The sequence below is a fragment of the Trichomycterus rosablanca genome, chromosome 3 (genome assembly GCF_030014385.1).
Source record: "Trichomycterus rosablanca isolate fTriRos1 chromosome 3, fTriRos1.hap1, whole genome shotgun sequence".
Classification (NCBI taxonomy): domain Eukaryota; kingdom Metazoa; phylum Chordata; class Actinopteri; order Siluriformes; family Trichomycteridae; genus Trichomycterus; species Trichomycterus rosablanca.
Window position 1 is genome coordinate 14,855,472 of NC_085990.1, and position 17,143 is coordinate 14,872,614.

The 17,143-nt window shown below is 41.2% G+C and overlaps 1 protein-coding gene across 1 annotated transcript; it reads left to right on the forward strand.

Annotated features, from left to right (window-relative positions):
- The first annotated feature begins 3,970 nt into the window (after window positions 1-3,970).
- Window positions 3,971-16,411, forward strand: znf687a (zinc finger protein 687a). The gene is made up of 10 exons (XM_062992776.1): window positions 3,971-6,020; window positions 6,461-6,548; window positions 8,764-8,848; window positions 9,361-9,545; window positions 9,786-9,977; window positions 10,484-10,646; window positions 12,157-12,375; window positions 12,687-12,799; window positions 14,265-14,367; window positions 15,890-16,411. Exons 1-10 carry the CDS (start codon window positions 3,971-3,973, stop codon window positions 16,409-16,411), a joined length of 3,720 nt encoding a protein of 1,239 aa, XP_062848846.1.
- Window positions 16,412-17,143: the final 732 nt, after the last annotated feature.

Below are 17,143 nucleotides of genomic sequence, written 5' to 3' on the forward strand. Positions count from 1 at the left end.
CTTTAATAAGGGCCAAATTATTATGGCAGGATAACGTATCTCTGAAGATACGTATTCTCATTCTTGAAGAGGAACTTGAGGTCATGGCTCAGACACCTGTGCAATCTTGATGCAATGTTTGTGCTCATTGGAGGCTTGTACATACAGATGTACAGTATATAAACTTTAACTTTAAATGTAATTTTCTGCCAAAAGTTCTGAACTGCAGCTGAAAGATTTGTTATGAATAAATGTCAGAATGTAATAGGGTTTGTATATTTTGTTTTTTTTTAAGTTTTATCTAAAAAATCTTGAAAGATCTAGAAGTTTACATTTACATTTTTGGCATTTAGCAGACGCTCTTATCCAGAGCGACTTACAGAGGTGCTTCCATAGTAAACATTTTATTACTCTAGTCTAAGTAAACAACAGTCCAAGAACACAAATCTGCTAGAACCAAAGTTTTTTTTTTTTAATGAAAAAGAAATGAATAAGAGTGTTAGTAAGTAAGTAAGTACAAGTCAGCTGAAGTGTTTAGTAAACACGGTACAGAGCGGGGTTTGATTAGACCTCAAAGGTAACTTGGTGCTGGTTCATTTTTGGCTTTGTAGGCGAGCATCAGTGTTTTAAATTGAATGCGTGCAGCTACAGGAAGCCAGTGAAGACAACGCAGCAGTGAGGTGATGCGGCAGCATTTGGGTTGGTTAAAAATCAGAGATGACTAGGTCCTGGGTTGGAGATTGATCTCCAGGAATGAGTAACAGCTCTGTCTTGCTGGAATGTCTCCAAGTTAATATTAATAAAATATAAAATAATGAATGCAGTGCTGGTTTAATTGAATGGACAGTAGAAATATAAAAACAAGTTGCTTTAGTTATCTTCTCATCTCTGCAACACATACTTCCCTGGGAACTGGATGGTGTGCTCTTAGTGTGATCTTTTCAAGATTGCCAACAAGTAGGGGAGTAGCAACAGAGTTAAATATCCTCCAACTGGTATTTCAGTGTGGAGGGGGGGGAGGGAGGGGGGGAGGGAGGGGGGGAGGGGGGGGAGGGGGGGGGGGGGGGGGGTGGCAATATAAAGCTTGCTTGACTGTGGACAGTGTTACCCATGCTCTAACGTAGGAAATAATTTAAATAAACACACACACACTTAAAACAGATACAAATGTCTAAGACCTCCACGACATTAATGTTGATTACAAGTTTATTTGTTTTTATTGATTATCTCTGCTTGTGAGATGACTCGGTAGTAATGCGCCGCCCTGGCTGCAGGAGTCAGGAGAAGTCAGGAACTGCTCGACCAGGTAAAGAAACTAAACTTTGCTTCAGCAACGAAACATCTAATAGTTAATGTTTATTTTTTTTTATTATTACACTGGCGATACATGTGTCAATTATAATGTAAAAACATGACAAACCTAGTAACCGAAATACTCAGAATTTTTAGCTGGTTTTGGTTCAACTTCTCCATGAAGTCGGCAATGCTAGCTTAGCTTATTACGCTAATCGGCTAGCTTTATCTGTTCTTCTCTGTGTTTGTCATATTTATACAAGGTTACTTTGTATTAACGTGCAAAAACGTTCACAACAGAGCTTCTAAACAAACCTAATGCGACAATTCGGGTTGTTTTATTCACCCAAGTGCTCGTTGAAACACAGTTCCTGTATCAACTTGGCGTTCTTGTTCCGAATTACACCATGTTCCCTTTATATGTGCACTCTGTAGGGTTGTATGTCGTGCTATTTGCATCATATCTAGTGCCCCACGTGTTCGTAATGAAGCCATTTTGGACCAGCTTTCAAGTTGATAGCAACAAGTGTTCGGCTACCCCGTAACACTATGTACCCTAAATAGTACATAAAATAGGTAAAGGAGCTATTATTATTGTTACTATTTGACATATCATTTAGTATTTTATTGTGCGAATTGAGGCACCAACAGTGTTACAGCAAACTTATTTTCAATATGTTCAGTTAAATGCTCGAAAATTCCATGACATGCTGTAAAAGTGATTATATCTGTCTGTATTTAGAGCTTATTATAGAGTCAGTGTTTTTGAAGCATAAACATGTACACTGTTTACGATGAGCCAAAACATTTGGACCACTCCTCAAAATATGTGCCTGGTGATGCCTGTTTAGTAACGTCAGAGACTGATCAAATGACAGTAGTTGCTCTAAGTCCACGTGTTGAATGCAGCAGACATGGCAAAAGGCTTGGCTCACAATTGTCATTCCAATGCATCCCAAAAGTGTTTAATGGGGTTGAAGTCAGGGCTCTGTGCAGGTGAGTTAAGTTCCTCTACACTTAACTTATCAAGCTCTGTTTTTGTGCATGCTGGACCTGGAAAAGGTGTTTCCCCAAACTATTGGTCAGTTAATAAGTTACTTAAGAAGTTGTTTCAGCCACAACAACAGTTTAGGAAATTATTTATTTATTTATTCAGATTTTAACGTCGTTTAAAAAAAATAATGTTTTTTTGTTTAAGCATTTTCTCCCTTTTATCACGTCCATTGCGTCACGCTTCCTCTCCACCAATGCCGATCCCCGCTCTGATTGAGGAGAACTAAGCGAACCCACGCCTCCTCCGACACGTGGGCAGCATGCCGTATGCATTTTTTCACCTGCACTTTGACGAGTGCAGTGCAGTGCAGCTCAGCGTTGTGTACGGAGAGACACACCCTGAGAGCACTCTTTTCTCATCTCTGTGCAGGCACGATCAATCAGCCAGCAGAGGTCGTAATTGCACCAGTCGTGGGAGAGAGACCCTATCCGGCTTAGTCCCGCACATATCTGAACAACAGGCCAATCGTTGTTCATGTGGCTGCTCAGCCTTAGCCGGTAGGCAGAGCTGAGATTCGATACGATGTATTCGAGATCCCAGCTCTGGTTACAGCGTGTGTTTTTACCGCTGCGTCACCTGAGCGGCTTTTAACGTCATGTTTTACACACTTTTGGTTACATTCATGACAGAAATAGTAGTTTCTCACAAGATTCATCAGTTCACAAGTTTAATGTCAAACACAGTCATGGACAATTGTGTATCTCCAATTAAATTCACTTGCATGTATTTGGAACCTACACAGACATGGGGAGAACATGCAAACTCTACACAGAAAGGACCTGGACCTCCCCACCTGGGGATCGACCCAGGACCTTCTTGCTGTGGGGCGACAGTGCTACCCACTGAGCCACTGTGCCGCCCAGTTTAGGGAAGGCACTTTCCTGTTCCAGCAGTACTAATCCCCTGTGCACAAAGCAAGGTCTATAAAGATATGAAGAAAGGCTTGGTTTAAAGAAACTCCAGTTGCCTTGTTGTAGATAAATTGATAGATTGTTATAACTTTATAGATAGATAGATAGATAGATTGATAGATAAAAATTGCACAACACTGGTTTGCACGTTATGTACACCGTATTCACTTTATAGGCTTACATTGCACCTCATATTGCATTTTTTATATATATTACACCTTATATTGCATTTTTTATATATATTACACCTTATATTGCATTTTTTCTTTCTTCTGTTTTTCTGTAAATAGAAATTCAGGCAGCACGGTGGTGCAGTGGGTAGCACTGTCACCTCACAGCAAGAAGGTCCTGGGTTCTATCCCCAGGTGGGGCTGTCTGGGTCCTTTCTGTGTGGAGTTTGCATGTTCTCCCCGTGTCTGCGTGGGTTTCCGCCGGGTGCTCCGGTTTCCTCCCACAGTCCAAAGACATGCAAGTGAGGTGAATTGGAGATACAAAATTGTCCATGACTGTGTTGTGACTGGGCAGTTATAAAAAGCATTTCACTGCTAGTTGTATGACCTGTATGTGACAAATAAAATTTGAGATAGATTGATTGATAGATACAGTGCATTACTGTAGACATGCTAAAAACTAGATTACTGGAAGTTTGACAAGTCAAAATGTGTTTTTCTTTGTACCTAAACTCTTGCCATCTATATGTTTGACTCTCTAGGCATCCTTTGGTCAGACAAGAATGGCTGACATGAAGACACCAGATTTCGATGACCTGTTGGCGGCTTTTGATATTCCAGACATTCCAGATATATCAGATCCTGATGGTAATCACAATGAATCCATTGCTGGTGGCAAAGAGAGAAGTGGTGGTACAAATCAAAAGCCCACAGGTCCCTCAGAGATCTGTGCTACTACTCATGACCCCTCTGTAGTTAGTGTTATAGTGAAGAACAGTGTATGCACTGATGTCTTTGAAACTAGGAAAGAAGAGGATGAGAACATTAGGCAAATGAGTGAAGTTTTAGAAGAGGCAAAGAGGTCTGAAGCAGCCAGACTGTCTCCCCAGGTTGCACACAGCCTAATGCCAACCGACCCGCTCAGCCATAATGGTTTCAAAGCTGTCTCAGAAGGATTTGTGGAACCCTCTTCTCCTCCTAGTCAGTCTCAAATGCAGACTGAAGGCCATCCCTGGTCCCCTTGCTCCCCTAGAATAGCCAAGGAAAGTGACGAGAGCAGCCAGAGTAAAAGTCACTCTAATCCATCCGCCAACTTTTCACCCTTCCCTGCTTCTGCTCCCTCTATCTCTTGCTCAGATGTAACTGGAATACTCTCCTCCAAAGTTGACGAGGATGAAGTCAAACATCCTGTATCTCCTGCATGTCCATTCACTCCACAAAACAGCAGTTCAAGGACTGGAGTTCATCAGACGTTGTCAGATGACGAAGAATCAGAACCGGACCTCGCAAGCCCTCCGCTTATGATTCAGGAAAGCCCAGACTTAACTACATCTTCACCTTCCAAGTTTCCATTCAGTCACAGGTCATCCAGTGAGCTCCAGCCTCCTTCCCCTTGTTCTCCATCCTCCCCCATTAGCAACGACCAAACTGGAGAGACATCTGCTGCCTCACAGCACCCAGCTCTTTCAGTCCCATTTCAGACTCCCCCACAAAACATCATGCCAACTTTAACAACCAAAAATGCAGACCCATCAAGTCCAGAACATTATCCAGAGCATATCATTGAGGAGAGAGATTCTCCTGAGAGCCCTGAGCCAGAAAAGCCTTCTTGCCCACAGAGCACTGAATTGTCCACCCTAGTTCAGGAGCTAGGAGAGAAGGAAACTCCACAACACATAGATATACCTGACAAAAAGGAATCCGTGAAGAATGGTGACCAACTCATTAAAAACAATAGTTACAGAGATGAGGTTGAAAAGAAAACAGATCCAGATGAAGAGAAAGCCTCAGCACCTGTCAATCCAGCCTCTGCAGTGTCTGCCAGGCCTCTCAAAGTTCGAATCAAGACGGTTAAAACCCCTACTGGCAATGTCACACGTACTGTTACCAGGCTGGCCACAAAAGGTGCTACAGGAAAGGGTTCAGAAATCAAGATACAGGGTGGTAAGATGGCCACAAGGCCTAAAAGACCTGCTAATTCTATGTCACACAAGCCCCAAGACTCAAAGACACCGATGCTTCCTGTGTCAACGCTACAGGATGCTAGCTCAGCCATGTTGTTTGCAGCCAGTAAGATCCAGAAAGTTGCAGCTACCCTCTCAGCCTCATCTACTTCATCTCCATCACAGTCCTCCTCCAGCGTCAACATTAGCTTGGCCGGGCAGAAAACAGTTTCTGTACCTTCCACCAAACCAGCGTCTATTGTGAACACGACCGGAGCTGTGATCTCTCGCAGTCAGTCAAGTCTGGTGGAAGCCTTCAACAAGATCCTTAACAGTAAGAACCCCCTTCCAAGCTACCAACCGGACCTCTCAGTTTTGCCCCGTCCTGAGTGGGGCCTCGGCGTTCCGGCTTCAGGTTACCGCTGCCTGGAGTGCGGTGACACATTTGCCTTGGAGCGTAGTTTGGCGCGCCACTACGACCGGCGCTCCCTGCGTATCGAGGTGACATGTAACCACTGTACGAAGAGGCTGGCATTTTTCAACAAGTGCAGCTTGCTGCTGCATGCTCGTGAACACAAAGAGAAAGGACTAGTCATGCAGTGCTCACACCTGGTCATGAAACCTATCAGCATGGAGCAGATGGTTGGCCAACAGGATACCTTGCCCATAGGTAAGTTCTAAGGGTGGGACATTTTAATCTAAACATATTTGTGACCTTAAGGTTCTTGTCCCAGTTCAAAACCATGGGCAATAATGTAGTGTATTTGAAGGCCTGGGGTTGAGGCCAGTGCTTTGTGCAGGCCAATGGAATTGTCTCCCACCAGAATGGTCAATCTGTTTTTATGGACATAAAAAGGGCCCTACCCAAACTGTTCCCACTAATTTGGTAACATATTCATTTTATATAATTGACTGTGGCTGAACCACCTATATTTAATAATAAAAAGTAATATCCACATTTGATCATGTAGTGTATCTGTAGCCTGTTTACATTCCTTTAAAATGCCTTTAAATAGTTCTAAGAATAGCATTTAGAGTGGGGATAAACAATTGTTTTGGTGAGTTGTTTTCTTTATTGAGTGCTTCTTTATTCTTGATCTTTTTTTGCAGGCGTGCTTTCTTCATCGTTGCTGACCTCCACCTCTTTGCCAGGATATAAGGAGGAAACCGCTGGCTCATTGGGGTCCTTTGATAACTGGTAATGATAGGACATTATTACCTAGAATTAGAGTTGAAGTCAAAAGTCTGTAGGGTGGCCACTCAGGTGGCACAGCGGTAAAACACACGCTGAACACCAGAGCTGGGATCTCGAATACAATCGTATCGAATCTCCGCTCTGCCTGCCGGCTCTCTCATAACTAATGCAATTACGACCTCTGCTGGCTGATTGATGGTGCCTGCACAGAGACGGGAAAAGAGTGCTGTCAGGGTGTGTCTCTCCATACACAGTGCTGATCCGCATTGCACTCGTCAAAGTGTACGTGACAAAATGCATACGGCTTCTGCCCACGTGTTGGAGGAGGCGTGGGTTAGCTTCGTTCTCCTCAGAGCGGGGATCGGCATCAGTGGAGAGGGAGCATGACGCAATCGGGCAACTGGACAAGCTAAAAGGGAGAAAAAGGGGAGAAAATGCATAAACAAAATAATAATAATAAAATAAGTCTGTAGTCAAGCTTTAAGATGATTATTTCAAGAGGTGGTTGTTTAACTGTCAGCAGTTTTTGTGGTTCTTGGATTAAATCTAACTGTATGGACAAATTTCCTCTAGGCATAAAGTGAGAGTATTCAGAGTCAGAGTCAGAGAGGTTTTATTGTCATTTCAGCTACATACAAGTACATATTGAAACGAAACAGCGTTCCTCTAGGATCACGGTGTAACATGGTACAAAAAGTGCAAGACAATACAAAACAGTGTAAATACAACAATAAATACAAAAAATCCTATAATAAATAACTACAAAAGATATTCCTAATTATCCCTAATATAAACAAGTAATTAGAAGACAGGACTAAAGACAAGTGTTAGTACATGATGGTGAATAGATGGTACAATGGTTCATGAGGTAGTGACATGTTGTACATTAGCAGCGTAAAATTGGCAATGCCGATAAGGTGCCTAAAAAGTAAATAAGGTGCAAAAATACAAGTAAGGTGCAGAAATTACTTGTTCAGTTCCAGGAGGTGTGCAAAAAATGCAAGTAACATAGTCAATACAGTTCAGTGTGTGGCAGCAGAAAATTTCCGGAGGAAATTGTTACAGTCCTGAGTTTAGAAGTCTGATTGCTTGAGGGATAAAACTGTTACACAGTCTGGTTGTGTTAGTCCGGATGCTGCGGTATCGTCTCCCAGACGGGAGCAGAGTAAAAAGTCCATGTGATGGATGGGTTGGATCGTCCACAATGCTGAGAGCTTTGCGGATGCAGCGGGTGTTAAAAATGTCCGTGAGAGATGGAAGAGCGACCCCGATGATCTTTTCAGCTGTCCTCACTACTCGCTGGAGAGTCCTGCGGTCCGACGCAGTACAATTTCCGAACCAGACAGTGATGCAGCCGCTCAGGATGCTCTCGATTGTTCCTCTGTAGAACGTGGTGAGAATGGGGGGTGGCAGATGAGCTTTCCTCAGTCTTCTCAAAAAGTAGAGACGCTGCTGGGCTTTCTTGGTGATAGAACTGGTGTTGAGGGTCCAGGTGAGATTCTCCTCCAGATGAACACCGAGAAATTTGGTGCTCTTGACGATCTCAACAGATGAGCCGTCGATGTGCGGTGGGGAGTGGTCCCTTAGTGTCTTTCTAAAGTCAATGACCATCTCTTTGGTTTTATCCACGTTCAGAGACAGGTTGTTGACTTGGCACCAGTCCGTTAGATGTTGTATCTCCTCTCTGTACGCTGACTCATCGTTGTTGCTGATGAGTCCCACCACAGTTGTGTCGTCTGCAAACTTAACGATGGAATTCGAGCTGTGCATTGCTGTACAGTCGTGCGTAAGCAGAGTAAACAGCAGTGGACTGAGCACACAGCCTTGGGGAGCGCCGGTGCTCAGTGTGGTGGTGCTGGAGGTGTTCTTACCGATCCGGACGGACTGAGGTCTCTCAGTCAAGAAATCCAGGATCCAGTTGCAGAGAGAGGTGTTCAGGCCCAGCGTGCTCAGCTTTCCAATTAGATGCTGAGGAATGATGGTGTTGAATGCTGAGCTAATTCCTTTCAATCTTGGCAAGTGACTACTGTTCCATGCATTTTGTCAAATTAGGGCTTAAAAGAAACCCACCATTATAGTCATTTGAGATCACTAACAAGGAATTAGAGACAGCTTTAGATGTAGTTAAATTACATAAAAAATTTTACATCTTCATATGCAGAATTTAAGTTTCTTTATGTTTGGATATGTATATGTATTATTTTTATTTCTTTTCCAGGTGCCCAGAATGTAAGAGTCCATTCAGCTCAAAAGAAAAACTAGCAGCACACTTTCAGGAGTCGGAGCCAGCTGGATTAGACACCGTAAGTATTTGCATTACTTTAAGCCAGAGCTACACCACATGACACAAAGTATATAATATCCGGATGGATGATCAGATAAAATCCAAAAAAAGTGCCAAAATTGTTTGCCATGACTTGCTTGAACATGGGTGGCATCGTATACAGGCAAGCAAGCTTCTTATTGTTAAGTTAAGCCACACCCATTGCTAACATGTTTATACAAAGAATTATGTAAAGTAAACATGCAAAGCAAAGTGCATAAAGACATGATGTGATGAGTTTGGTGAGGTGTAGAGGAACTGCATAGAGCCCTGAATTTCAGCAAACTACACAGAAAGGACCCTGGCCGTTCCACCTGGGAATAGAATCCAGGACCTTCTTGCTGTGAGGTGACAGTGCTACCCACCGTGCCACCCCTCTAACTGTAGTGAGGGGAAATAAATAAATAAATACATACATTAGTCTGTGTGCTACCCCTCTGGATGAATGTTGGTAACTGTATTGTAACCTGCATGTGTTTGTGCTGTGTTCAGTGTTGTACTCAGTGCTCTCCTCCAATGCCCCTGTGGAACTCCTGCAGTGCTTCAGCCCACCAGCGGCTCCACCAGACGCTATCCCCTGTCATCTGTCCCGAGTGTGGACTTGTCTGCCAAGCACAAACCCTTAACACACACCTGTACAAAACCTGCTTGCACTACACACGCCAGCTCGGATACAGGTAAATACTGTGCGTTAGTTACTACCAGTACTGTCTTCAAAGGTGAACTACTAGAAGTAAATATGTGGACACCCCTTCTAATTAGGCATTTTAGCCACAAGCATTGCTATCCATGTAAATGCCCATAATTGTTGAACAGAATGTCCAACAAGCTAATAAGCCGGCGTCCACATACTTTTAGCCATTTAATGTATTTGAGAAGTTGACTTAACATTCTAATATCTGGTCTTCATTTTTTAGGTGCCCCTGTTGTCAGCTGGTGTTTGGAGGTGTGAACAGTCTGAGTGCAGCGAAGAATCACATGCACACTGCCCACTGTGAAGTCTTTCATAAATGCCCCTCGTGCCCAATGGCTTTCAAGTTTGCTTCCAGTACTGATGCCCACTGTAGAACCCAACACCCTGATATTCCAGACACTGCTAAACAATCCAAGTAGGTTTCCACTACAGCCTTGTTTATCTATAGATCCTTTTTAATAAATAACTGGGTTCAGCTCCAGCTGAAATCAGCTCAAACTCAGTTCAGCTCCATTGCCAGGACATAAACAATCAAACATAATTTAATGACAGCTGTTTAAGATAATGTGAATAGTACAGACAGCTATAAAGAAAATTTTGCAAAAAAGATATTGCAAATTTTATACAAGAAGTTTTCTTGTAGTATCTAAGTATCTAATAATGCAATACACCGGCTTTTAAACCAGTGGATACATAAACCAGTTTCTGTGAAGTCTGGCTGAGCACTGCCTTTAACATCTTTACCATGTCAGTGGAAAATTTATCTACAAATGTGTGTATTTTCTAGAAAAAAGAAGCCTAACATGCTAGCAAAAGACTGTGGAGTGTTTGAACTCAAGATGATTAGATTGGGAGATAAAGGCAGAATAATCCAGATAAAAAAAAATGCAAATTCTGTTTTATTTTGTTCCTATTTTACAGGGAAATCTTCAAATGTGTGATGTGTCGGACCGTTTTCACCCAGAAGACACTGCTTTACCATCATTTTGACACCCACTTAGGAACACAAAAGGTTCCTGTGTTTAAATGTCCAGACTGTAACAAGCTGTTCACACAGAGGGCTTCACTCATAGAACACATAAAGGTTTGGCTTGTTTTATTTTATTTATTTTTATACATGCTTCTACTAGGGCTGTCGCGCTAACCGCAATTTTTAAATACCGCGGTATAGACCAGCCAACCGCAGGGCATGCCAAGCAACCGCAACACTGCGATGTTCACGTTTTTTCTTTCTTTTTTTTTTTTTTGTTGCAGGGTCCATCTTGTTTTACGCTTACATTCGGGCGTAATAAATGTTAAATAAATTCATGTTCGCATCCGTTGCTGCTGAGTGTCAGGCTTTGTGTTTTAAAATGGAAACAATGGCAACATTAATTATAGGCAAGTTTATTAATGATCAAATTGAGTTCACACTCAATAAAATACATGTAATTTAGACTATATTTAAACAGCCTTGGCGTACTAAAACACTTAATGACGGTTAATATGGCATTGCAGCCTGCAAATATTCTCTTGCTGGCTTGCTGGAATGATTTAAATGTATTTTTTCGTTGAATAAAAATGTATTGAAACGAATAATAACTTGAAATGTAGTATATATTGTTATGTTAATTATACCTACTAAATAGATGGTTAATACTGGCACGACAACCAGGCTAGATTTCCTCTGCTCTCTAAAGTCGCATGCAGGTACAGTACGTGTGTATTAGTGCAACGAGCACCATCAGAGAGAGTTTTAGTGCCGAGGGGAACATCGCTACCCCACTCAGATCCTCTCTGGAACCACATCAGGTGAACATGTTGGTTTTTCTAGCACGCATGATAACGCAGGTTTAAGGTCTTATTTTTTTACCATGTTTTGATTAGATGTGCATTTAAAATATTTAGCCTAAACTCTTTTTTTTCGTTTTACAGTGTATATCAATCCTAGGCTAGAAGCTAAATTTAAACCTTTTTTTAATAGAGAAAAGACGTGCATTCTTATTGCGCATCTTAGCTCTGTTCTGTATTTAACAATAAACACGCATTTGATTTGTCCTAAAGCTGTCTCATCTTTGTCATTATAAAGCAATAATATACTGAATCATAGCTTAACAATAAAGTTTGTTTATATAGCTCTAAAATCCAGATAAATTAAGTAATAAAATAAATAAATAAATAAATAAATAAAATAATTATTTATATATATATATATATATATATATATATATATATATATATATATATATATATATATATATATATATATGTATATACTGTGTATATATATATATATATATATATATATATATATATATGGCGATAATATCGCATACCGCGGTGTTGAGCCACGCTAAATACCGAAAGGGGAAATTCTTATACCGCGACAGCCCTAGCTTCTACTGTTTCTGCTTCCCTATTTACTACTATAATAACATTGTAAGGAAATAGGAAAGTAAGGTAAAAGAAAAGACGTAAGGAAGAAAATAGCAAGAACATATAACGGTTTGAAGAGTATAAAAAAAGAAAAGAGGGGATCAATAATGAAGAAAACCTTGTCCACAGTGTACAAAATGAGAGATTCATTCATTTTCCTCGAATGATTGTGTGTTTAGGCTTCGCACAGAAAGTCGGCGGCACACCTGATTCAGAAAGGCTCGGTGAAGATGGAAAGCTCTGATGGGGAGGAAGAGGAGGATGAAGAGACAGAGGGAGATCAGAGAGAAAAGAGGTCTGCGGCTCTCAACGTCCAGTTGTGGAGCTGCACCGAGTGTCAGACTCGCTACAGAGATAAAGAGAGCTACATCAGTCACATGGCCAAACAACACAGAAAGGTCAGCAGCCATTCAAACTCTAACCATGTTCAGCTGTCAGTTACAGATACATGGAGTACACCATGTCGCCAAAAGTATATAGACACCCGATTGTAAGCTTGGTGGCTATCCCATTCCAAAATCAGGAGCAGTATTATAGAGGCTGAAACACTTGAACTAAATACTGAGAAGGGGTGTCCACATACTTTTGATCATGAAGTGTATATTATACACTATACCATGTAGAATAACTACCAAAGTATAAATTCTGTTGTAAATAAAATTATGTGAATACATAATTCATTACTGTTTATTCACGTCATAATCTGAAGGAGCTGAAGAGGTTTCCTTGCATGCTGTGCGAAGGCTCCTTCTCATCCTCCTCAAGTCTGAGACGTCACATCCGGGTCAAACACAAAGGCATCAAGAGATCTTTCTACTGTCAGTAAGTAAAACCTAACCAGTTTTGAATGATTTAAAGAGGGAATTGTTACGTGTGACTACGTTTAGTCATGGAAGTGAAAAAATAATGGTATTTACCTTTAGAGCTATAAGGAATAAATCCAGCCTCACTCTTCTAAGGTGCTTTGAGTTGCTCTAAAGAACCTACCAAATTGATTGTTCTTTTGCTTGTCTGGTAAAGCCTACAGTACTAGATTTACATAGCCAGACTAACATGAAGCATAAATAGTTTGTGCTTTCTACACACCATTAGGATGAATTGGAACATCAAATGTGAGTCAGGACTTCTCATTTCAGAACCAGTGCCTGAACTTGCATACGGCCCTTTTGATTAAATGGGCACAAATTCCAACAGGCACACTCCCAAATCTTGTTCAAAACCTTTCCCGAGAAGTGGTGGCTGTTACAGCCACTGGGGACTTGAGGCGGAAGCTCTATAATAATGCCAATGGCTTTTGGTCAATGTCCACTGTGTTTGTAAACTCTGTACACACTGCACTGTGTAACATCCATAGCATGACTTTGCATTCCTGTAGGATAAACAAAGTGTTGCATAGGAGAAAAATGTAGTCAGTATTACACTGTAGACAAGAAGTTCCAATAGGGTTGAGCTCAGGGTTCACTTTAAATCTTTTGACCATGTCTTCATGGACTTAGTCTATGGCTTAGTACACAAGTAATGCTGAATGCATTTCTATTCATTTTCATTTTTTCACCCACTGCATTATTCTGGATAGGGTGGCAGTCCAATCCTCCCCTTACCGACAAAGCCATTAATGTCTGTGTAGACGCCTGGACAGCCAATAGCACAGCTGAGATTATTTTATTATAATTAATAGGTGTGACCAAATCACCTAAATGTATTAAGTTGTCCACATACTTTTGGCAACATGGTGCAAGTTCTTTTTTATAGCTGAGCTGTTGATCAGCTGTTTCCTGATACATTTTCTTTGCAATATCAGAATTGAAATTGAATTAAATTTTGGGTGGCATTAACAGTCCTACATTTATAATAATAATAATAATACATTTTATTTATATAGCGCTTTTCAAGATACTCAAAGACGCTTTACATAAGACAAATAATCAAAACAAATACGTACATACACCATACAAATCATAGTACAAAATCAAAATAGTACATCAACATCAAGAATAATTAAGATAAAAACAAAGAGAGCAGCATAAGACAGTTCATTAAAAATTAGCTAAATTATGAGAGAGAACAACAAATATAGAACAATTTCTTAAAATTAGACAGAAACAGGACAGATTCACATGCAATCGGGAAACTGAAAACTTTACAAGTTTTAGGATCTAGGACTTCACATTTCTGTCGTGATCTAGTATAAAAACTATTAAAAAGACTGATACATTTGACTTTAGAGTACCTGCAGACACCCTGGTTTTATAATCTGTTAAACTCGCGTGTGTGTGTGTTTGTGTAGGTTATGCGCCGGCAGCAAGAAGAGTTTTAGCAGCAAGCTCGTCCTAGAAAAACACATCCAAATTCATCACGGTGGACAAAGAGGAGCAAACGTGCAAGGCCAGGTCAGAGATTTTACATGCAGTGTTTAGAAGGTCCTGGGTTCGATCCCCAGGTGGGGCGGTCCGGGTCCTTTCTGTGTGGAGTTTGCATGTTCTCCCCGTGTCTGTGTGGGTTTACTCTGGGTGCTCCGGTTTCCTCCCACAGTCCAAAGACATGCTAGTAAGGTGAATTGGAGATACAACGTTGTCCATGCCTGTGTTCGATATAACCCTGTGAACTGATGAATCTTGTGTAATGAGTAACTACCGTTCCTGTCATGGATGTAACTGATGGGTGTAAAACATGACGTTAAAATCCTAATAAAACAAACAAACATGCAGTATTTTGTCATTTCTTTGCAGGTCTTAGACATTTATTACCATAAATTCCTCTTACAAAGTCGTGGGTCAGTAGAACTGAGTAATTACAGATAATGGAAATTAAAACTGCATAATTTCATTTACAAACAAGTTCTTTTTTTAAGAGGTCTATACTTGGTCATCAGTTCCAAGTCGAACTTTAAAAGCAAAATGTTTAAATATTTGGAATCCTGCAGGGTTTATTTTGTCTGCTCCACAATTTTAGATGTTCCAGGAGTGATTGTTGTCACACACATACATATATAATTGATTTTATGCACCTTATCAATGAGTATGAAACACCAAAAGTACAGTGGTACCTTGAAACTTGACATCAGTTGGTTCTGGTTCTGAGTTTCAAGGTATTTTCTTCCTATTAGGATGTATGGGAAACCTGTTAATGCATCCATTGGTCCCGTGAAACTGCATATATTTTAGAACAATGTAAAATAATGGGGTTGATTTTGACACTTATACACAGAAAATGACAAATATAATATAAAAACACTGAAATACAATTGAAAACAGTTAAAAATCAATCAAAATACAATAAAACATGCACTTTACCTTACTTCTTTATTGTTTTCTTATGCTTTTTAATTGTGGAGATGCTTGATCTTAAAATACAGTATTCCTTAGCGAGTTCAGTAAGGGCGCATTCACATGAAAAGCCAATCAAAACCACTTTTGCGCTGGCTGTGCCGTTATTATAAAGTGTGCCGGTGCACAAAGCTTAAAGGGACTTATCGTATTAAAACACAGAGCAAGAATTTCATTAGTGGAGAGAACATATGAGCAGTAATAATTAGGAGAGGTTTAGTGTTTCTATGTTTGTGTTAATGTTCAAGACTCTCGAAAAAAGCAGATTCTTACTATTTGTCAGCATTCCGAGCTATAACACAAGTTTAAAAGTGAAACAGAAGAAAAATACATTTAAACATATTTGCACTTTGATGACGTTTTACCACACCTCTCAAGTCGAGCGCTGAAAAAAACATCAGTCACACACGACGAGTTTAAGGTAAACATTGAGTTCAAGGGTACAAATTTCCTGATGAAGGGTGACGAGTTTAGGGGACATAGAGTTACAAGGTACTACTGCAATTAGGAAATATGTCCAAATACTTTTGGCCATATAGTGTACATTTCTTTTACTCTGTATTTCTGTCTTGATCCCATGTGTTAGGTGAAGTCTCGCTTACCTGATGCAGCTGACAGCTCCTCTGAACAGGACGGAGCATTTAACACTGCTGCAGAACATAAAACAGTAGCCAAAAAATTGAGCCAGGCTCAATACAGCAGTGCGCAGGAAGCCAAGGGTCTCCGCTGCATGCCATGCGGCTTCGTCTCTGAGGACAAGGAGGAGTTCGCGCTCCACATCCAGACTCATCGTGGCGACGGGGGCAAATCCATGCAGTGTCAGCAGTGCGGGGCTTGTTTCGCGTCAGGTTCTTCACTCAGCCGGCATCTCTTCATCAGCCACCGTGTGCGTGACCGAGAGCCGGACGATCAGCGCGAGAACGCGACCCCGGACGCCATGCTGGAGGCCGAGTCTCCAGGGTCACCGTCTCGGTCAGAGGACGGAGAGGGCAAGATGGGGTGCAAAGTGTGTGGGCGGCAGTTTAGCAAAGCCGCCGACCTCAGCACGCATTTCCGTACACACGGCATGGCGTTCATCAGCGCCTACAAATCTGAAAAACCAGCTTGAGACGTACTAGGATTCAAACTGGCAGTTCTGGATGAAGCTCTGATTCAAGATGTACAAAGTCCAACTGAGCCTGTGCTTTGGGTGCCTTGAACAGCTGAGATATTCATAGTTTGGCTGCATTCACATGGACAATATTAATATCTGTCAAAAACTAATACTAATACCATTGAAATTTAATAAGAATACACTGATCAGCCATAACATTAAAACCACCTCCTTGTTTGTACACTAACTGTCCATTTTATCAGCTCCACTTACCATATAGAAGCACTTTGTAGTTCTACAATTACTGACTGTAGTCCATCTGTTTCTCTACATACTTTTTAACCTCCTTGGCCATATGTCATATCCACTCATACCAGCACAACACACACTAACACACCACCACCATGTCAGTGTCACTGCAATGATGAGAATGATCCACCACCCAAATAATACCTACTCTGTAGTGGTCCTGTGGGGGTCCTGACCATTGAAGAACAGAGTAAAAGGAGGTTAAAAAAGCATGCAGAGAAACAGATGGATTACAGTCAGTAATTGTAGAACTACAAAGTGCTTTTATATGGTAAGTGGAGCTGATAAAATGGACAGTGAGTGTAGAAACAAGGAGGTGGTTTTAATGTTATGGCTGATCGGTGTGTCGAATGCACCCATGCAAGGCCATGCACTTCAAGGGGCGCTCGGGTGGCGCAGCGATAAGGCGCGCACTCCTGAGTTTGAATCTCAGTTCTG

Excerpts from the sequence above, each read along its gene's own strand:
- znf687a (XM_062992776.1), top strand. The coding sequence starts at position 3,971 with ATGGCTGACATGAAGACACCAGATTTCGATGACCTGTTGGCGGCTTTT. Across the intron at positions 6,021-6,460 it reads ACAGGATACCTTGCCCATAG|GCGTGCTTTCTTCATCGTTG; the intron begins GTAAGTTCTAAG and ends CTTTTTTTGCAG. Across the intron at positions 9,546-9,785 it reads ACACGCCAGCTCGGATACAG|GTGCCCCTGTTGTCAGCTGG; the intron begins GTAAATACTGTG and ends TTCATTTTTTAG.